The sequence below is a fragment of the Phacochoerus africanus genome, chromosome 10 (genome assembly GCF_016906955.1).
Source record: "Phacochoerus africanus isolate WHEZ1 chromosome 10, ROS_Pafr_v1, whole genome shotgun sequence".
NCBI classification, from domain to species: Eukaryota; Metazoa; Chordata; class Mammalia; order Artiodactyla; family Suidae; genus Phacochoerus; species Phacochoerus africanus.
The window spans coordinates 87336867-87359524 of record NC_062553.1 but is presented as its reverse complement, the minus strand read 5'-3'; the positions used below and the strand labels follow the sequence as shown (position 1 = coordinate 87359524).

General features: G+C 42.2%; 1 protein-coding gene across 4 annotated transcripts in view; it reads left to right on the top strand.

Moving 5' to 3' along the window:
- Positions 1-501: 501 nt before the first annotated feature.
- The window catches only part of MGST2 (microsomal glutathione S-transferase 2), a 68315-nt gene continuing 46158 nt past the window's right edge, over positions 502-22658 (top strand). For 3 of the 4 annotated variants that reach the window (XR_007137454.1, XR_007137453.1, XR_007137452.1), the window contains exons 1-2: positions 521-753; positions 6417-6516. Coding sequence is in view for 1 of the 4 variants with exons in the window: in XM_047798469.1 (XP_047654425.1) it covers positions 696-753; positions 6417-6516 (158 nt within the window). In the remaining 3 variants the exon portion in view is untranslated. Of the gene's footprint in view, positions 754-6416; positions 6517-22658 lie in introns of all 4 variants that reach the window. The other variant, XM_047798469.1, reaches the window with a different exon arrangement.

Here is a 22658-nt window from a genome sequence, read left to right as displayed (position 1 = left end):
CAGCGATCATTTTGCAGCATATACACATAGCAAATCTTTCTATTGTACATCTGAAACTAAGACAATGCTATATGTCAATTATATCTCAAAAATTTGTGGTCATCATGATCATAGGGGAGTAAAGGTGATAGTGGGCAGCAGCCTAGTACAGGACCTAGGGCACTGCTGGAATCTGCTGGACTTGGGTTCAAATCCTGGGTCTGCCATTTACTAGGGAATAATGTTAGAATCAGTTTAAGTTAGCTCTTAAATCTTAGTGGAATTAAATAAAATCTTCCTTCTCCTCTCTTTTTCCACGGGAGCTGAGAAAGCTCTCTGCCAAGGCCTTGGAGCCAGGGAGGGGCTAAGGGGTCCAGGGGTTAGAAGAGAAAGAAGAAGGGGAAATTGTTGACCAATGGGCTGAGAAGATGGTTTAACGGCAGGTGCTGCTGCTGCTGGAGGGCTAATTCCGCAGATTGGCTGGAGGAGAGAGGCTTGAAAAAAATTCAGGAAGCAGCTCCCGGGCCAGGTGAGGATCCGTGACTGACAGCCTGGACCCACCTGCCTTCCTGATTTCTGTTCCAGAGCAAAGGTCACGCAGCTGCTGGCACCTCCTTTTTTTTCCCCTCTCTCTCAGCTCCATTTGCTTTATAAGGAAGGTCAGCTTTGCCAAGTTCTTGCAGTCGTTCCGTGAACCAGAACATTCCCAGTGAAAGATGGCGGAGAATTCGATCTTGCTGGCTGTTCTCTCGCTCCTCTCTGCCTGTCAGCAAAGTAAGAGTCCGGGCTGTGAGTGTGTGTGTGTGTGTGTGTGTGTGTCGGGAAGGTTCTGGAGTTTCATACTCACTTGCTGGTGGCCCGAGGGCTCAGCAGAGCCGTGCATTCAGGGTCATCAGTGCCTGCTTCCCGGAGGACAGACAGAGATTTGCAAGATTCCAGGAATTAGTTCTCCCTCTGGGGACCCGGTGGGCCCCCCAAGCCCAGAGATTCTGCAGCGTCTGCGGCTACAACTCACAGCCCGGACTGTGAGTTCCTGGGGGAAGTGGGCTGTAAATACCGATTAGAAATGATCCAAAGGTAACATTGTACCTGTTTCAAATGACGGTCCTGATTTCTTGAACCCTGATCTTGAATGTGTGTTTTCTTAAATAAGCTGCCAATGGCAGATAGGATTATTAGGTTAAAAAAAATGTGCAAAAATATGAGCTTCAGACTAAGTAAGTCTAAATTTGAAGGCATCTTCCCACCAGGATTATTCAGTATTCTGATTGCCTGGTTAAAGAGAGGGCTTTTTTCCCCACTGGGATCACGTTTGATTAATTCATGTTATCTCAGGTACATGCTTGCTTACTATGGGAAATGGGGGAAAAGGTTTGAGCCCTGGTGAGCAAGACTTCTCATCAAATACACGTATTTCTTTATTTTGCCCAGTGTGCTTCTACCAGGAAATGGGGCAGAGCCGGGGACTGCTCAGTGCCAAGCATGGAGGCCCCACGGTTTAGGATAAGGTCCAGTTTGCGTGCATACTCAATGGCAGGCTTCATATGAACTGATGAAACTCTTCATGCCTTAAGACCCACATTTTGTGGTTTGACTCACCATTTTTTCTCCAGTAAAACAGGATGTTTATTGCCAACTAAAGTGCTTAGGCCTGGGCGTTCCTGTAGTGGCTCAGCGGGTTATGAACCCAACTAGCATCCATGAGGAGGCAGGTTCGATCCCTGGCCTTGCTCGATGGGTTAAGGATCCTGTGTTGCCCTGAGTTGTGGTGTAGGTCACAGATGTGGCTTGGATCCCGCATTGCTGTGACATAGGCTGGCAGCTACAGCTTCGACTCAGCTCCTAGCCTGTGTACTTTTCATATGCTACAGGTGTGGCCCTAAAAAGACCAAAAAAAAAAAAAAAAAAGCTGTTAGGTCTGAAGTGTCCTGTGCTGAGCCCCTGGTTCCCCTAGACCTACACACATAGGCACTGCTCACCCTGAGTGTGTCTGCATCCCAGCACTGCAGAGAGCATAGGGGCAGGTCCACAGACGCCCCCAGGCTGCCACGGCCTTGCACATCCGCACTGGAAGCCTGTTTGCTGGCGGGTTCTGGGGACAGTGTGAACTGTGGTCAGGAGGTCAGGCAGCTGCAGTGAAAAGAGGAGACTGGGCCAGGGGTGGTGGCCAGTAGTGGTTGGTGGGACAGGGAATTTGTTGTTTTTATTTTAATGGCTGCACCTGTGGCATTTGGCGGTTCCTGGGCCAGGGATTGAATCCGAGCTGCAGCTATGGCAATGTTGGATCCTTTCACCCACTGTACAGAGTAAGAGATTGAACCCATGCCTCTAAATCTACCTGAGCCACTGCACCACAGAGGAGCTCCATGACAGGGTGTATTTAATGATGGTGGGATGGGGCTGAGAGAAAGAGGGAAAGAGAATCGCTTAATTGGCATCAAGAACCAGAATTTGGGAGTTCCTGATGTGGCACAATAGGATTGATGGCATCTTTGGAGTGCAGGTTCAATCCCTGGCCCATGTAGGTTGCAACTGTGGTTCAGATCTTATCTCTGGCCCAGGAACTCCATACGCTATGGGGCAGTAAAAAAGAAAAAAACAAAAAGCAAAAAAACCCAAACAAACCAGCATTTGCTGCTTTAGGAGTTCCCTGGTGACTCAGTGGGTTATGGATTTGGTGTGGCTCAAGTTGGATTCCTTGGCTGGGGAGCTTTGCATCCTGTGGGTGTGGCCAAAACAAAACAAAAACCACCCAAAAATCCAAAAATTAAAAAAAAAAAAGAATTTTGTTTTAGCAAAAGCTTGGTGTTTATGGAGATGGGGCACTGGGGTCTTTAGTAGAAACAGCTTAAGGCTTGAAAACAGACTCAAATCTTTGGGTCCAGCCACTTAAAAGCTGGGTGCCCTTGACCAGGAAATTTTCTTCTTTGGTGTCCCCATCCAAGTGGGTTAAAGAGGACACTTGGGAGGAAGTGCTCCCATGGTGCCCAGCTAGAGTTGTGCTCAGCAGGGTCACTTCTGTCCTTGGCTGCATCCCCAGAGAGAAGCTCCTGCTGTATGGAGAGGCAGCTGAGCAGTGAAGAAGCCCAGCTGGGGCTGGTGGGGCAGGATGGGGCAGGGTGGGAGAGGGGGAGGGTGGCCTTGATTCACTTTCCCCAGCACACATGTCTCTCCCTGGAGACAGCCTAGGAGAGAAAAGACAGGCAAAGCAAAAGGAACTTCTTTTCAAGAAGTTTTTAGTCAACTCCTAGGAAGAGAAATAAAATGAAAGCTTACCAGAAAAAGTGGTGAAACAGCCTTTCCTTCTCATCATGTTGCCCTCGTGATAACCACAGTCTCTCTGAGGCCCCTGACCCAAGACCCATTGGAGTTGGAGCTGAAAGTCTTCCTTTCTGGGGCTGGGAGTGGCGGGGAATCTTCCTTCACATTCACTTTTGCTACAGACATGTGCTGACCAGGTGCGATGAGCAACTGAAGAAAGGCAGCACTGCCAAGCTCTCACTTATTCATCTTTGTTTTGAAGCTCTAGGTTCTGGCACCATTGCTGATACACAAATCTAGGCGCACACATCTTTCATCGTTTCTGTTTTATACGTGGAAACAAGGAGCCTTGCCAGGTGTTTCTCCAAGGCCGAGGAGTGAGTTAGAAGCAATGGTAACAGCAGGGTCCAGAATGGCTGCCAAGTCCCACTTTTCCCCTCCATACATAGATCTCCTTTTTGGCTCCAGCTGAGGTCACAAGTCACTGGCTGCTTCAGATTTATGCTGCCTTGAAAATACTTAGCCCTGGGCTGAAAACCATCAGTGTCCAATCCCACACTTTTTTTTTTTTTGTCTTTTGTCTTTTTAGCGCCACACCCTTGGCATATGGAGGTTCCCAGGCTAGGGGTTGAATTGGAGCCATAGCTGCCAGCCTACACCATAGCCACAGCAACGCGGGATCCGAGCCGCGTCTGTGACCTACCCCACAGCTCATGGCACTGCCACATCCATAACCCACTGAACGAGACCATGGATTGAACCTGTGTCCTCATGGGTACCAGTTTGGTTTGTTAACCACTGAGCCACGACAGAAACCCCCCCCCAATCCCTCACTTTTCTTACCTTCACTCTAGTCTCCCAGACTTGAGTGAGGCCATTACTATTTGAATGAGAAAGACACCAGTCCAAGTGTTTCCACAGTTTAGATATTCAGCTCTAGCTTCTGGATCCAGAACAAGTTTTTGCATGCAGCAGAGCGGGATGAAGGGGAAGAGAAGTGGCCAGCTGTGAGTACCTTGCTCAACCAGGTTCAGTATTTACTGACTGCTCATCGGAGGAGAGGTAGTATCATGCTTCAGGAAGAAACACATGGTCCTAATATTGTCACACAATGAGAGACTGAAGCTGCAAACTTGGTGTGGAAAAGGAAATTATATTTAAAACACTAGCAAGTAGCAAGTGGAGGTACTAAAATAAGGGAGGCCAGAATAGTGTTGGTGAGAACCAGTAAGAAACTGAAAGTGGAGAAATGATCTGAAAGAAAATAATAGATCCCACAGGTTAACTATGGGGTAAAAAGAGGGAGATAAGGACAGGCCTTGAGACAAAGGAGGCAGCGTGGGTCTAAAGTGAAGGAGGGTCACAGAACTAACCATCAGAGGCAGGTGATCACAGGTACTGGGGTTTGATAATCTAATGTGCTTTCCATGCAGCAAACAAAGGAGACGAATGTCACAATCTCATAATAGGGGTCATGCAGGAGCCATCAGTCCCAAGTTTTCTTGTGACCTTCCCTCCTGGCTGCCTCATGTCCAGGAAACTGTTGATCTGCTTATCCGATTTATGTCACTATCGGTTCATTTGCCCTTGTGAGAAACTCATATAAACAAACTTACACAGTAGTCCTTTTTGGAGGGGGGATCTTGCCTCTTTCATTCCGGATAATTATTTTGAGATTCGCCCATGTTTTGTTCATTCTTTTTTACTGTTGAAGAGTATCCTATTGTATGGCTATACCACAAACTGTTTACTCACTTGTTGATAGACATTTGTGTTAGGGTTCCCCAGAGAAACAGGACCAGTAGGGTAGAGACACACACACACACACACACACACTCACTCACATATCGGTTTTAAGAAACTGGCTCACGTTATGGTCTGAAATTTGCAGGGTGGGTTGGAAGGCTGGAAAGTCCAACAAGAGTTGATGTTGCAGTCTGGGTCCAAAGGGAGGCAAAGATCTCTTCCTCTTTGGGGGACCTCAGACTTTTTTCTTAAGGCCTTCAACTGAATCAGTGAGGCCTGTCCTCAGGATGGAGGGTGATCTGCTTTACTCAGAGTCTGCTCATGGAAACATTAATCACATGTAAAAAAAACCTTCACAGCAACATCTAGGCCAGTGTTTGACCAAACAACTGGGCAGCAGGGCTGGCTTAGTTGACGTGTGAAGGTAAACATCAGAGAGTTGTTGCTAATTTTTAATCTTACAAACAAAGCTGTTGTGAATATGTGTGTACAGGTGTTTCTATGGACATATGATTTCATTTCTCTTGGGAAAATATTTAGTCGTGGAATGACTGAATCGTATGGTCAACATATTCCTCACAAAAAAAAAAAAAAAAAAAGAATTCCAAAAGATTTCTTTTGTTTGGCAAAAAGAAAAAAAAAACAAAAAAAAAAAACTGGGAGTTCCCGTCATGGCGCAGTGGTTAACGAATCCGACTAGCAACCATGAGGTTGCGGGTTCAATACCTGCCCTTGCTCAGCCACTTAAGGATCCAGCATTGCCGTGAACTGTGGTGTAGTTTCCAGACGCGGTTCGGATCCCCCGTTGCTGTGGCTCTGGCGTAGGCTGGTGACTACAGCTCCGATTAGACCCCTAGCCTGGGAACCTCCATATGCCACAGGAGCAGTGGCCCAAGAAATGGCAAAAAGACAGGAAGAAGAAAAAAAAAAAAAAAAAAAACCCTTCCAAGTGGTTTTCCAATGTGGTTGTACCAGTTTACATTCCCACCAGCAGTAGATGAGAATTTCCAGTTGTTTTGTATCTTCACCTGTCTTTTTCATTTTAGACATTTTAACAGGTATGTAGTGTATTAATTGTTTAAATTTTTTTTTGTCATTTTTTGTCTTCGTTTGTCTTTTCTAGGGCCGCACCCGTGGCATATGGAGGTTCCCAGGCTAGGAGTCTAATCAGAGCTGTAGCCGCTAGCCTACACCACAGCCACAGCAACACCAGATCCAAGCTGCGTCTGTGACCTACACCACAGCTCACGGCAACACCAGAACCTTAACCCACTGAGCAAGGCCAGGGATCGAACCTGCAACCTCATTGGTTCCTAGTCGGATTCATTAACTGCTGAGCCACGATGGGAACTCTAGTTGTGGTTTAAATTTGCATGTTACTAGCCAATAATAATGTGCCACATTTTTAACATTCATTCCTCCACTTGCAGGTTATTTTGCTTTGCAGGTAGGAAAGGCAAGATTAAAATACAAAGTGATGCCTCCGGCTGTCTCTGGGTCGCCAGAGTTTGAGAGAATATTTCGTGCACAGTGAGTAATGCTTCCCCCTTCAGGGGTCTGGTCCTGCCACAGACACACAATTATTAAGTAGGGGAAAGATGTGTAGAGAAGACGTGCCATTCTAACAAACCACTCTTCATGGCCAAGACCATTCTCGTGATCCTTGAGGTAGGCAGTGCATGGAGTTTACCCGCCCATATTAGAAATTCAGAGGGTCTATTTACATAAAAGGCCAGGATGTTAGGAGCACCACTTTGTATCTCTATGCGCAACAGTTTGGTCAAAGAGCCTGGAGGGGGCCTCCTGAGAGTTCAGTAGCCTCATGTTAGATTAGTTATGCTATCCATTTTCTATCTGAAATCTTTATTTCTTCCTCTTCACTTCAAAACAGAGGAAGGCCAGTATTATCGCTCTGCCCATGAACCATTTCCTAAAATCTGAAACCTGTAAGAATGAGAAAGCTTTCTCTGTCACATGCATTTGTAGTGTTTTTGATCACTTTGTGCTCTTTGCCTTTTCAGAGCCACACAGAATATTCCACCCTAAACATTGTAAATTTGCCTGCTGCTGGATGCTAGGGCTCCCATTATATTTAATCCCCAAACCCAGTGCTTTTAAAGACATCACACATATCACCATTTATACATTGCTTGGTTCTTTTATTAATACTTTGGGATTTTTTACAACACTGAACCCTGGAGGAGATTTTTTTCACAGCCTGACAATTCATGTCCTTCTGTTCTAGAATATTTTAAAATATTGTTTATCTCTAAATTTTGTCATCTCATCTCATTTTCTCTGTTCTTTTACTCTGGGGGGAAAAAAAAAAGGTAGTTGTAAGCTGACCTCCTGGCCTGATCCTTTTTTTTTTTTTTTTCCTTCTTTTTAGGGCTGCACTTACAGCATATGGAAGTTCCCAGGCTAGGGGTTAAACCAGAGCTGCAGCTGGGGCTGTGCCATAGCAATGCCAGATCCAAGATGATTCTGCAATCTATACCACAGCTCACTGCAACAGCAGATCTTTAACCCACTGAGAGAGGCCAGGGATTGAACCTACATCCTCATGGATATTAGTTGGGTTTGTAACCTGCTAAGCCACAATGGGAGCTCTAGTTTTTTTTTTTTTTTTTTTTAATTTTGAATTTTCTGTCTTGGGCTTTTGTTCTTTATGGAAATTTTTTTATATGTAGGTTTTTTTTTTCTATTACAGTTGATTTACATTGTTCTCTGTGCTGTACAGCAAAGTGATCCAGTCATACATATATACATATGATTTTTCTCATATTATCCTCCACCATGTTCATCCCAAGTGACTAGGTATGGTTCTCTGTGCTGTACAGCAGGATGTCATTGCTTATCCACTCCAAATGCAATAGTTGGCATCTACTAACCCCAAATTCCCTGTCTGTCCCCTTCCCTCCCTCTCTCCCTTGGCAACCACAAGTCTGTTCTCCATGTCTATGAGTTTCTTTCTTTTCTGTATGTAGGTTCATCTGTGCCATATATTAGATTCCAGATATAAGTGATATCATATGGTATTTGTCTTTATCACTTACTTCACTTAGTATGAGAGTCTCTAGTTCATCTATGTTGCTGCAAATGGCATTATTTTGTTCTTGTTTTATGGCCGAGTAGTATGCCATTGTGTATCTATACCATATCTCCTTAGTCCATTCATCTGTTGATGGACATTTAGATTGTTTCCATGTCTTGGCTATTGTGAATAGTGCTGCTATGAACATTGGGGAGCATGTATCTTTTTCAGTGAAAGTTTTGTGCAGGTATATGCCCAGGAGTGGGATTGCTGGGTCATATGGTAGTTCTATATTTAATTTTTTGAGGAAACCCTCCATACTATTTTCCATAATGGTTGTACCAATTTACATTCCCACCAACAGTGTAGGAGGGTTCCCTTTTCTCCACACCATCTCCAGCATTTATTATTTGTTGAGTTGTTAAATGATGGCCACTCTGACTGGTGTGAGGTGGTACCTTATCATAGTTTTGATATGCATTTCTCTAATAATTAGTGATGTTGAGCATTTTTTCATGTGCTTGTTGGCCATCTGTATATCTTTGGAGAAATGTCTATTCAGGTCTTTTGCCCATTTTTCCATTGGGTTGTTGACTTTTTGGTCGTTGAGGTGTATCAGTGGTTTGTATATTTTAGAGATTAAGCCCTTGTCAGTTGCATCATCTGAAACTATTTTCTCCTATTCTGTAGGTTGTCTTTTTGGGTTTTTTTATGGTTTGCTTTGCTGTACAAAAGCTTTTATTTTTGTTTTTATTTGTTACCTTGGGAGACTGACCTAAGAAAACATTTGTAAGGTTGATATCAGGGAATGTTTTGCCTATGTGCTCTTCTAGGAGTTTTATGATGTGTTGTCTTATGTTTAAGTCCTTAAGCCATTTTGAGTTTATTTTCATGTGTGGTGTGAGGGTGTGTTCCAGTTCTGTTGATTTACATGTAGCTGTCCAGTTTTCCCAAGACCACTTAATGAAGAGACTCTCTTTTTCCCAGTTTATATTCTTGCCTCCTTTGTCAAGGATTAATTGACCATAGGTGTCTGGGTTTATTTCTGGGTTCTCCATTCTGTTCCATTGGTCTGTATGTCTGTTTTAGTACCAGTACCACAGTGTCTTGATGACTGTGGCTTTGTAATATTGTCTGAAGTCTGGGAGAGTTATGCCTCCTGCTTGTTTTTTGTTCCTCAGGATTGCTTTGGCAATTCTGGTTCTTTTGTGGTTCCATATAAATGTTTGGATTGTTTGTTGTAGTTCTTTGAAAAATGTGATGGGTAATTTGATAGGGATTGCATTGAATTTGTAGATTGCTTTGGGTAGTATGGCCATTTTTACAATATTAACTCTTCCAATCCAAGATCATGGAACATCTTTCCATTTCTTTGAATCCTCTTTAATTTCCTTGAGTAATGTTTTATACTTCTCAGCACATAAGTCTTTCACCTCCTTAGTCAGGTTTATTCTTAGGTATTTAATTTTGGGGGGTGCAATTTTAAAAGGAATTGTATTTTTATATTCCTTTTCTAATGTTTCATTGTTAGTATACAGAAATGCAACCAATTCCAGAATGTTAATCTAGTATCCCGCTACCTTGCTGAATTTGTTGGTCAGTTTGAGTAGTTTTCATGTGGAGTCCTTAGGGTTTTCTATGTATAGTATAATGTCATCTGCATAGAGTAACAATTTTATCTCTTCCCTTCCAGTTTGGATACCTTTTATTTCTTTCATTTGTCTGATTGCTTTGGCTAGGACTTCCAATACTATGTTAAATAGAAATAGAGTGGGCATCCTTGTCTTGTTCCAGATTTCAACTGGAAGGCTTTCAGCTTTTCTTCATTGAGTATTATATTGGCTGTGGGTTTGCCATAAATGACTTTTATTATGTTAAGCTATGTTCCTTCTATACCCACTTTGCTAAGACTCTTTATCATGAATGGATGTTGGACTTTGTCAAATGCTTTTTCTGCATCTATTGAGATGATCATGTGTTTTTTGACTTTTCTTTTGTTAATGTGGTGTATGACATTAATTAATTTGCTTATGTTGAACCATCCTTGTGAACCTGGGATGAATCCCACTTGGTTGTGGGGTATGATCTTTTTATATGCTGTTGTATTTGGTTGGCCCTCATTGAGAATTTTTGCAACTATATTGATGGAAGATATTGCCCTATAATTTTCTTTTTTTGGTATTTTTCTGGTTTTGGTATTAGGGTGATGGGGGCTTCATAGAATGTCTTTGTGAGTATTCCTCCTTCTTCAACCTTTTGGAAAAGTTTAAGAAGGATGGGTATAAGTTCTTCTTTGTATGTTTGGTAGAATTTGCCTGTGAAGCCATCTGGTCCTGGACTTTTGTGTGTAGGGTGTGTTTTTATTATATAATTCAGTTTCATTTCTAGTGATCTGTCTGTTCCGTTGATCTGTTTCTTCTTGATTCAATTTTTGCAGGCTGTATGTCTCTAGAAAGTTGTCCCATTTCTTCTAGGTTGTCAAATTTCTTGGCATACAATTGGTTATAGTATTCCCTTATGTTTTTTTTTTTGTATTACTGCAGTATCCATTGAGATTTCTCCTTTTTCATTTCTTATTTTGTTTATTTGAGTTCTTTCTCTCCTCTTCTTAGTGAGTCTGGCCAGAAGGTTTGTCAATTTTGTTTACCTTTTCAAAGGACCAGCTCTTGTTTGTATTGATTTTTTTTCTATTGTTTCTTCCGTCTCTATTTTATTGATTTCCTCTCTGCTATTTATGTTTTCCTTCTTTCTGCTGACTTTAGGTTGTGTCTGTTCTTTTTCTAATTCTTTTAGGTAGTAGGTTAAATTACTGATTTGAAATTTTTCTTCTTTTTTGATGAGGGCCTGTATTGCTATGAACTTTCCTCTAAGCACTGCTTTTGCAGCATCCTATGCATTTTGAATGATTGTGTTTTCATTACCATTCGTCTTGAGGTATTTTTTAATTTCCTTTTTGATTTTTTCATTGACTCATTATTTTTTAGTAGCATGCTGTTTAGTCTCCCTGTAGTCAGTTTTTTCTCATTTCTTTTCCTGTGGTTGATTTCTACTTTCATGCCATTGTGGTCAGAGAAGATACTTGAAATAATATTTATACTCTTAAATTTGTGGAGGTTAGTTTTGTGCCCCAATATGTGGTCCATCCTTGAGAATGTTCCATGTGCACCTGAAAAGAATGTATATATATTCTTTTTTTTTTTTTTTTTTTGGACATAGTGTCTTGAAAACATCAATGAAGTCTAACTCTTTTATTGTGTCATTTAGGATCTCTGTTGCCTTATTGATTTTCTGTGTAGAGGATCTGTCCATTGATGTGAGTGGGGTGTTGAAGTCTCCTACTAGGATTGTGTTCCCGTCAATTTCTCGTTTTCTGTCTGTTTGTATTTGTTGTATGTATCTGGGTGCTCCTATATTAGGAGCATATATATTGATGATTATAATATTCTCTTCTTGAATGGATCAATTTATCATTAAATGGTGTCCTTCTTTGTCTTTTTTATGGCCTTTGTTTTAAAGTCTATTTTGTCTGATAAGAGTATTGCAACTCCTGCTTTCCTGTCTTTTCTATTCACATGAAATATTTTTTTTCCATCCCCTCACTCTCAATTTATATGTGTCCTTTGTCCTTAGGTAAGTCTCTTGTAGTCAGCATGTTGTAAGCTCTTGCTTTTTAATCCAGTCTGCCACTCTATGTCTTTTGATTGGAGCATTCAGTCCATTGACATTTAAGGTCATTATTGATAAATATGTATTTATTGTCATTTTAAGCCTTGTTTTCCTGTTGATTATATGTTTCTCCTTTGTCCCTTTCTTTTTTTTTTTTTTTGGTTGGATGATTTCCTTTATTTTATGGTTGTGTCCTTTTCTTTTTAGTTTTTGTGAATATACTGTTTGGTTTTGATTTGTGGTTGCCCTGTTTTTCAAGTAGATTAACCCCTTCGTATTTCTGCTTGGTTTAGCCTGATGGTCATGTGGGCTTAAACAAGTTCTAAAAAAAAGTGTCGAGATTTACTTACTTTCCTTCCTCACATTTTATGATTTTGAAGTCCCTTTTTAACATCTTTGTTTGTCCTTTTGCTGTTCCTATGTTTATTGTTGCTTTTACAGTAGGTTTTGTTTTTTTTTCCTTTTTAGATCTGTATACTAGCTTATTTAAGTGATTGCTTTCTAATTGTGATTTCCTCCATCCTATTCTTTCTCCTTTTTTATTTAGGAGAGCACTTTCAGTATTTTTTTTTTTTGAATGGGTTTAGTATTGCTGTACTTTTAGTATTTGTTTGTTGGAGGAATTCTTTATTTCTCCTTCTATTTTAAATGATGATCTTGCTCTGTAGATTATTCCAGGCTGCAAATTTTTCCCTTTTAGAACTTTGAATATAGTTTGCCACTCTCTTTTGGCCTGTAGTGTTTCTGTAGAGAAATCAGCTGATAGCCCTATGGGGGTTCCCTTATAATTAAGTCTTTTTATTCTCTTGTTGCCTTTAGAATCCTCTATTTAACTTTTGCCATTTTTATTATAATTTGTCTTGGTCTGGGTCTGTTTGGGTTCAACTTGTTTGGGGTCCTCTGTGCTTCCTGTATCTTGATATCTGTTTCTTTTTAGATTTGGAAAGATTTGAGCTATAATTTCTTCAAATATATTTTCAATCCCCTTTTCTTTTTCTTCTCCTTTTGGAATCCCTATTATGTGTAGATCGGCCCACTTTATATTACCCCATAGATCTCTTATATTGCTTTCATATTTTTTCATTTGGTTTTCTGTCTGCTGTCCTGATTGGGTGATTTCCATTATTCTATCTTCCAGGTCCCTAATTCACTCCTCTGCATTATTCATTCTGGTCTCCAGTGCCTTTAACTCACTTTGTGTCTCTGCAAATGAATTTTATAATTTTTCTTGGCTCCTCCTTATATTTTCTAGTACCTTTCTAAAGTAATCTGCATTACTGTTCATATGTGCTCTTAATTCCTTTAGTGTTTTCACCATCTGCTTTTGAACTTGATGTCTGTTAGATTGCAAAGGTCTGTTTGATTGTTTGCTCCTTCAGGTGAATTCTTCTGTTCTTTTAATGGTTCCTGAGCTTTTTAATTTTGTTTTATATTTTTCATATTCTGTGAGTTTAGGGAAAACAACTACTGTAGTCTTGGAGGGCTATTTATATGTGCAAGCACCCCTGGGTATTTTGTTCTGGCTTACTTTTTATTTTTAGGGTGCTGTGTGTGCTTCCAGGGAGGTGGAGCAATGGGCAGGGCTAGTAGCTCGTAGCTAATACCTGGTTGCTGGCCCCTTGACAGTGGCAAGGACCTTTGGGAAGGTGCTGCAGGCTGCTCCTAGTTGCAGGGCTATGGGAAATGACAGTGATCAGGCATATGCAGGTGGTGCCCAGAGCATTTGGGAGTGGCAATATCAGGGCATGTGTGTTTCCAGGGGAGTGAGAACAACAATGGATGGTGCTCGGTTGCAGTGTCCTCTTCTTTGCTAACCTCTGAGGTGCTTGGGGTCGTGGGTGGTACCTGTTCACAGACCCCTAGTTGTGGTGAGCTGTGCCCCACTTGGGTGTCTGAGATGACTGCTGTGGTTTGTCCCTGCTGCTTGTAGATCACACAAGAGGTGCTGCTTCATGCTTAGCAGCCTCCTTTCCTTTAGCCTGCACAAGAGGCACCTGGTCACCCATAGCCAGAGCAAGTGGTGCCTTACCACCTGTGGCTTGTGCCAGAGGTGCCCTGCCCTCTGAGAGTCCACTTATGCACAGGGAAAGATATCTCTATGGCAGTCTGCCCCTGCTCCTCTTGCCCTCCCCTACAATGGCTATTTGCTTCTCCTGCAGGCCCAGACCTCCTCCTGGGTTCCCTTGGCTGTGGTGCGCAGCTCCCCAGTCCGTGGCACTCAGCTCCTTAGCCCCTCAGGCTGTCTCCACACAGACAACCCTAGTCCTCTCCCCAGATTCTCCAGAGCCTGAGACTCAGTGCCTAGCGTCTCAGGCTGTAGTGTCCAGGGCAGTGGTACAAATGGTCCATGTGGCTCTCGCTCTGTTTTGCCCTCCTCAGTCCAGCTGCTGTGCTTTTCTCAGCAGAGTTCCCTCTGTCTTGGCAGATCTCCCCATTGGTTAGGTGGGTTCCTTTCCTCTTTAACAGTTCCCTCTCAGGAGTGCTTGTCCTGTCCTGATTCCTTTGCTCTCTCTCTTTCCCCTTTTGTTCTATCTAGTTATGTGGAGGGTTTCTGGCCCTTTTTGGTAGTTTAAGGTCTTCTGCCAGTGTTCAGTAGATCTTCTGTGCAAATTGTTCTACATGTAGACATAAATGCATTTTTTTAATTGTTTTTGGGAGAATGTGAGTGCTACATCTTACTCCTCTATAGTCATCCTTCCCCCTCTGTCTGAGAATTTCTTAAGCTGATTTTTACTGATTTTTTTTTTTAAATTTCAGACATGAATTTTAATTCCTAAGAATTTTTACCCTTTGATTGTCCTTCAGTTCTTCCTGTTGCTGCTGCTGTTACAACATTCCTTTTTTTCACAGATACAATTTATTCTCTTATATATGAGGATTTTAATGATATTATTTTAAAAATACATCATCTCTGTTTCTTCTATAAGCTCCTTAGTGTTGGTCTATTTTGGCCTTTGTCTTTAATTTTTAATTATTATTCATCCATTAAATATTTTTTAGCACCTCTGTGTATTAGGCACCTGTTCTATGTATTAGTTGCTGGAGATGTAATAGTGAGCAATTCAGAGAAAGACCTTTGTTCCTTAGTCACCTCAAATTGTGTTTCTAAGCAGACATGCAAGGTAGATATCCAGATGTCTATCATAAATAAACATGAGAAACTAGAAATTAGTACTCTTTTGCTGTTTGTACACATACATAATACTAAAGAATTAAAACAGTTGTCCTTGTAATAATTAGTATATTTTTCCTAACTTGTTTAGCCTTTCACATGGATAGTGAAAACAATTTTGTCTCAGCCTATTTGAACTGCAGTGGTTTTAAATATAGTCTTTACTATAAAAAAAAGATCCTTGCTCTCTTTGTTTACCTTACAATCAAGGAAGACAGGAAAATAAATAATAAGCAGATAGTATCATAAGAAAATTAGTTATTGGGAGTTCCCGTTGTGGCTCAGTGGTAACAAACCTGACTAGTATCCATGAGGACACAGGTTCAAGCCCTGGTCTCGCTCAGTGGGTTACAGATCTGGTGTTGGCATGAGCTGTGGTGTAGGTCACAGACTCAGCTCGGATCTGGCATGGCTGTGGCATAGGCTGGCAGCTGCAGCTCCGATTTGACCTCTAGTCTGGGAACTTCCATATGCTGCAGGTGCGGCCCTAAAAAAAAAAAAATTAGATATTGTGTAAGAAGGTGGTGGTAAGATCTACAAGAAAAAGAGCATTGTATAGGGATGTGGGGGTGGGTTCCCGGGGATGAACAGGGATATGACACAGTTTGAGTTGGGAGGTCAGTGTAGGCCTTGCTGAAAAGGTGGCACTCATGCTAAGACTTGGAGCAGGTGAAGGAGTTAGCCATGTGGTCATGCAGGGAAGTTGCTCTTGAGACAGAAGGAACAGCCTGGTGGGTTAGCAAAGATGTTAGCCACACTGACAGAGGAAGCCGGCAGAGTGGGGGGGGGGGCAGTCAGAAAGGCAACGGATGATCAGATCAGGCAGGGCTTTGAAGGCCATTGTATGGACGTTGGCTTTTTTTCTCTGAGTGAAATGGAAAGTCATTACAGGGTTTTAAGCAGAGGAATAACATGGTATTATATTTGAAAAGGATCATTTTGTCTGTTTTGCTGAGAAGAGTCTGTCTGGAGGCATTGGTAGAAGCCAAAAATTCAGTCAGGAAGCTACTGCAACAATTCAGTCCAGAGAAGACAGTACTTGAACCAGGAAGATAGCAGTAGAGATGAAGAGATATGGAAGTTTCTGGATATATTTTGATGGAAGGGCCATTAGGATTTCTTCTTTTTTTTTTTTTTGTCTTTTTGCCATTTCTTAGGCCGCTCCTGCGGCATATGGAGGTTCCCAGGCTAGGGGTCCAATCGGAGCTGTAGCTGCCAGCCTACACCAGAGCCACAGCAACGCAGGATCTGAGCTGCGTTTGCGACCCACACCACAGCTCACGGCAACACCGGATCGTTAACCCCCTGAGCAAGGGCAGGGATCGAACCTGCAACCTCATGGTTCCTAGTCGGATTTGTCAACCACTGTGCCACGATGGGAACTCCCTAGGATTTCTTTAAATAATAAGTAATGGAGAATGAGAAGTGACATGAACAACTTTCAGATTTCTGGCCTGAGCATCTGGAAGGATGGGATTTTTATTACCTGAGTCAGAGAGGGCTGCAGGAGGAGGAGTTTTGGGGGGAAGAACAGAAGATGTGACTTGTGCTACAGCTAAGGAGAGGCTTTAAACAGTAGGCTTTCCTAAGCTATTTGGATTGTTATTGCATAATAAATTGGCTAATACATTATTATTTACCCATCCAGGCAGAGAGAGAGGGTAGAAAATAGAGGTGGGATATACCAGTCTGCACTTGAGCAGAGAGATCTGAGCTGGAAATGTAAATTCAGGAGCCACTGGCACATGAAGATGATGTAGATCCAGGAGGCTGGATGCCATCTTTAAGGGAGGGGGTCCAGGTAAAGAAGAAGAAAGGACCAGGGGCTGAACTTGGAGCCCTCCAGCCTTAATGAGGCCAAGAGTCCAGCAAAAGAGATGCTAGAGGCTTTATTTGAATATCACGTCATTCTCGATTGGCCATCTGTGCGATTTAAGAAAGAGGGAGTGAATTGGGGTCTCTGGGTGCCTGGGTGGGGCTTACTGAGTGGGCATCTTCACTAAAGAGTGATGGATCAGGAGGCAATTTATTCTGGGGGAACCCCAAAATGTCAGTATCTGTAGGTCATTCTTCTAGAGGAGGAGGAGGGAGCAGGGGGTGAGGGAGGAGGCTGGTATAATAGGCCTGCCTTCTAGTAGTTGGACCGTGCAGTGGGTAAAGGAAGGAAGCTTCTTCCACTGTGTTGTATGTGGACTTGCTCTTTGTGTTCAGTCCAGAATTTTACCCCCACCCTCCATTGTTCCCGGAGGAACCAGAGATTCTCTGGTTCAGGTTCTCCAGACAATAACCCTCCCACCTCCTTTGATGGAGGAGTAGGGGTGGGGCTCAGAGGTGGAGGGGAGCCAGGGTCCTCCTTCTATCAGCTGGGTCTCACGACCAGAACCTCCTGGGTTCTGGGATCAGGATCATTTTAGTTGTCATTGGTTCCTCCTCCCACCACTACCTAGGTTCGGTTCTCTGCCAGCTCAGCTCCTGTTCCCCACATGCTGGCTTTGCTTCAGACATTTGCTGCCATCTCTTCTGCTGCTGTGGCTGCTCCCACTCTGTGTGTTCCTGGACACTTTTGCTTCTTATTTATTCTTTTACTGGCGTTTTAGTGAACTTTCAGGAGGGAGGAGAAATAAATATAGGTTCATCTGCCACATTTAGTAGGAAGTCGTTCTGATGTGTTTTGGATGCCTTTTGGACCCTGTTTCCCCCATTCCGCAGAGAAGAGGTCTCATGCTCAGAGCCTTCAGTGATCAAGGGCATCTAATGAGGATCTGACAACTTTTATTTTCATGGGCTTCATTTTTATGCTTACCTCTCCTTTAGAAAATGACTCTTATGTGGCTACTGCAAGTGGGAACAATTTCATTTTTCCTCATTGAGTAAGAAAAGTAGCTGATTTATAGAAAAATAGAGGTATACAGAGAGGCTAAAATGTTGATGGTAATATATTCATGTTTGAAGTTTGGGAGACATCACACTATTTATAAAAATGGTCACAGAAGGAAATTCTGCACCTTCCCACTTTGTCTTTCATGATCTGAGAATGTCCTGCTGGGGAGTGTTAGGTTTCCATCAGGCTAAATTCTTGGGCCATTTCTGGTTCTGTTTGTTCACATAGTTTTCACAAATTTGACTTTCTTTCAAACAAGTTATTGCTCTTTTCCTTTCTATTCTGCATCTGGACTCCTCTTGTCCTAGGAATAAAGCTGGACCTTATTTCTAAATATTTCTCTGAAGGTAATAAGTACACAGATTCTGTTTCCTTGTTAGAAATGTTTTGTTGTCTTGTTTGATTTATCACAGAACAGAGAGGGGTTAAAAAATAATAGCCAGAGTTCCTGTCATGGCACAGTGGAAACAAATCTGACTAGGAGCCATGAGATTGGGTTCGAACCCTGGCCTCGCTCAGTGGGTTAAGGGTCTGACGTTGCTGTGAGCTATGGTGTAGGTTGCAGATGTGGCTCGGATTTGGCATTGCTGTGGCTCTGGTGTAGGCTGGTGGCTACAGCTCCGATTAGACCCCTAGCCTGGGCGCCTCCACATGATGCAGGTGCTGTCCTAAAAAGACATAATAATAATAATAATAATAATAATAATAATAGCCTATAATTAGGGTGGGGGTGGGGGATTTGGAGCCATGTAATACCTTTAAGGGCATCATACAGATTTGCTCTCCAGGGTGAATGGGAACGGTCCTGCTCCCTTTCCTGAATTTCTTCTTCGATATTACATAGCACTAACCCAGCTCTTGCCTCAGGTTCTAAGATTTAGGGTAAACTTGGCCAGATCAGAGCAGATTCGTTGCTAGTGAAGCTATTTCAACTTAACGTGAGGTAGTTAAGGCAGGAGCCCCTGGGGTAACCAGTTTGTAATTCAAGAGCCTACTTGGCTACCTGTTCTCTTCCTCAGAGAGAGCTCCCTTGAACTCTGCACATCGCTAAGAGGGGATGTGCTTTCTTTTCTGGCTCTCCTGACCCAAAGCCCTGAGTGCCTTGAGCCTCGCCTGATAGTCTTGTGCACTGTCAGTGACAGAGATGCTGCCTTTTCCCTACCCTCTCTCCTGCTGTGTCCCAAGCCCAGCTAAGAAGAGTGGTGTTAGGACTAAGTCATTCTTTGAGTGCAACTTGACATCTCATCTCAGTCACTTCAAGGTCCCTCTGGCCGCCACTGAAGTTCCTGTTTCCTGTCTGTGGGTTGCCTCTGTTTGGCTATATATTTGTCAAGTAGAGATGATGATTATGGAGCCCACCTTGCCTGAGTTACTGGCCCAGGGCCCGTTTTCTCGGTCTTTTTTTTTTTTTTAAATTTTTTTTTTTTTAGGGCCACACCCATAGCAAATGGAGGTTCCCAGGCTAGGGGTCTAATCGGAGCTACAGCTGCCAGCCTACACCACAGCCATAGCAATGCCAGATCTGAGCCGTGTCTGCGAACTGCACCACAGCTCACGGCACGCCAGATCCACTGAGCGAGGATGGGGATCGAACACACAACCTCGTGGTTACTAGTCAGATTTGTTTTTGCTGTGCTACAGCGGGAACTCCAGGGCCCCTTCACTTTAGGCCCATTCAGTTCCTCTTCCCTTCCTCCAGGGAAGGCATCAGAGGTGACTTACTTGAGTTTTGCAGTCTTTTGCCAGAATAAATAAATAAATAAATAAATAAATATATTTTAACAAAGATTTTTAAATTAATTTTTTCTTATTGTCTAGGAGATCTACAATATTTTAGGTATACAGCAAAGTATTCAGTTATCAGATCCCTTTCAGATTTTTTCCCCATATTACAAGATATTGAATATAGTGCCATACAGTAAGCCTTGTTGTTTACCTGTTTTATATATAGCAATGTGTATATGTTAACTCCAAATTCCAAACTTCTCCCTTCCAGAATAGATTTTTTTAAATTATGAAATAGCAACCATAATTTCACTGAGGGCCATTTCTTCATGTTATTACCAAGCTTAGAAATGTCTCTCTAGTCTCATTTAAGCACCTTGATCCCTTTAAAGGCCTTTATAAATCTAAAAAGTAGATCCAAGTAATAAATTGAGGTTGTTGTAATTTAAATAAATTTCCTCTGATTCTATCCTCACCACAAGAAAAGAATGGCTATTGATGACCTCACTCTTTTTCATGCACTTGAGGACCATTATTATCCTTCATCTTCTATATTTTGAGGCTGTGTAGCACAGATTCAATCTTTTTTTTCAATCATTAAAAATTTTGGTTGTTCTCTTTAGATAAAAAAACTTTCTGGAGTTCCCGTAATGGCTCAGTAGCAACGAACCTGACTAGTATCCATGAGGATGGGGGTTTGATCCCTGGACTTGATCAGTGGGTTAAGGATCTGGCATTGCCATGAACTGTGTGTGGTGTAGGTAGCAGACGTGGCTTGGATCTGGTGTGGCTGTGGCGTAGGCCAGCAGCTGCAGCTCTGATTCGACCTCTAGCCTGGGAATGTCCATGTGCCATAGGTGAGAACCTAAAAAAAGCAAAAATAAATTTTTTTCCACATTATTTCTAAACCCGGAGCCTGGGCAGATATGTCCTTTCCCAGCAATGGTTCCATCAGTTTGTGGTGAGGTAGGAGAACCAGCTCTCACTTCCTTCTTGTGTGCACCTATCTGTTTAATGCTGCCTTCTTCAGTCCCTGTTCCAGAAGTAACTTGCTGCAAAGCACAAGGAAACCCAATCATCATGAATCTGAGTACTCTTTCAAAATCATAGCTTTTTTTTGGGGGGGGGGGGGGGCTTTGTCTTTCTAGGGCTGCCCCCTCAGCATATGGAGGTTCCCAGTCTAGGGGTCAAATTGAACCTGTAGCTGCTGGCCTACGCCATAGCCACAGCAATGCGGGATCCGAGCTGCGTCTGCAACCTACACCACAGCTCACGGCAACGCCAGATCCTTAACCCACTGAGCGAGGCCAGGGATTGAACCTGCAACCTAATGGTTACTAGTTGGGTTCATTAACCACTAAGCCATGATGGGAACTCCAAAAGAGTAGCTTTTCTTATTCTGCTATAGTTCTGCAGTTCTAGGGCTCTCTTTTTTTTTTTTTTTTTGGACATTTTACTAGCTTCTCATTGTCAATTTGAATTCTAATCCCGAAATTTAGAAATTAAAACTGTTGACCATAATGCATGTCTAAAAACTATGAAAAAAAGGAAAATTCACAAAAAGTAATTTCTCAAATACTCTGCCACACTAAGATTATAGTAATAAAAGTCATCTGCTTTTGTAGTAAGTACAGAAAAGATAATAGACAACACATTTCCATTCTTCTTACAAGTCTATTGATCTTAAGTTTTTTTTTTTTTTTTTTGCCTTTTCTAGGGCCGCTCCTGAGGCATATGGAGGTTCCCAGCTAGGGGTCTAATCAGAGCTGTAGCCACAGGCCTATGCCAGAGCTATAGCAACTCGGGATCCAAGCCACGTCTTCGACCTACACCACAGTTCACGGCAATGCTGGATCCTTAACCCACTGAGCAAGGCCAGGGATCAAACCCGCAACCTCATGGTTCCTAGTCAGATTCATTTCTGTTGTGCCATGACGGGAACTCCAGTACCACATCTTCTTTATCCATTCCTCTGTCGGTGGACATTTAGATTGCTTCCATATCTTGGCTATTGTATGTAGTGCTGCAATGAACATTGGAGTAAATGTGTCTTTTTCTTTTTCTTTTTTTGTTGGGGGGGGCACTGCACTTGCAGCATATGGAAGTTCCAAGGCTAGGGGTAAAATTGAAGCTATAGCTGCTGGCTACAGCCACAGCAATGCCAGATCTGAGCCCTGTCTGCAACCTAGCTCACAGTGACACTGAATCCTTAACACACTGAGTGAGGCCATGGATTGAACCTACAAGAGCATAAGTTCCTAGTTGGATTTGTTTCCACTGCACCATGACAGTAACTCCAGTACATGTGTCTTTTTGAGCCATAGTTTGCTCTGGATAGATGTCCAGGAGTGGGATTGCTGGATTAAATGGTAATTCTATTTTTATTTTTCAAGGAACTTTCATACTGTTTTCCATAGTGGTCGCACCAATTAACATTCCCACCAACAGTGTAAGATGGTTCCCTTTTCTCCACACCCTCTTTAGCATTTATTATTTGTCGACTTTTTGATGATGGCCATTATGGCTGGTGTAAGGTGGTACCTCATAGTTTTGATTTGCATTTCTCTAATAATTAGTGATGTTGAGCATCTTTTCATGTGTTTTTGGCTGTCTATATGTCTTCTTTGGAGAATGGCCTGTTTAGATTTTCTGCCCATTTTTTGATGGTTTTTTTTTTGGTATTGAGCTGCAGGACGTATTTATAAATTTTGTAGATTAATCCCTTGTCAGTTGCTTCATTTGCAAATATTTTCTCCCATTCTATGGTTTGTCTTTTCATTTTGTTTATGGATTCCTTTGCTGTGCAAAAATGTGTAAGTTAAATTAGGTCCCATTTGTTTATTTTTGTTTGTATTGTAATTACCCTAGGAGGTGGATCTGAGAAGATATTGTTGTGGTCTATGTCAGAGAGTATTAAGCCTATATTTTCCTCTAAGAGTTTTATAGTATCTAGTCTTATGTTTAGGTCTTCGATTTATTTTGAGTTCATTTTTGTGTATGATATTAGGAAGTGTTCTAAGTTCATTCTTTTACATGTAGCTGTCCAGTTTTCCCAGCATGACCTATTGAAGGGATTGTCTTTTCTCCACTGTATATTCTTGTCTTATTTGTCATAGATTAGTTGACTATAGGTACCTGGGTTTAATTCTAGGCTTTCTGTCCTGTTCCACTGATCTCTATTTCTGTCTTTGTTC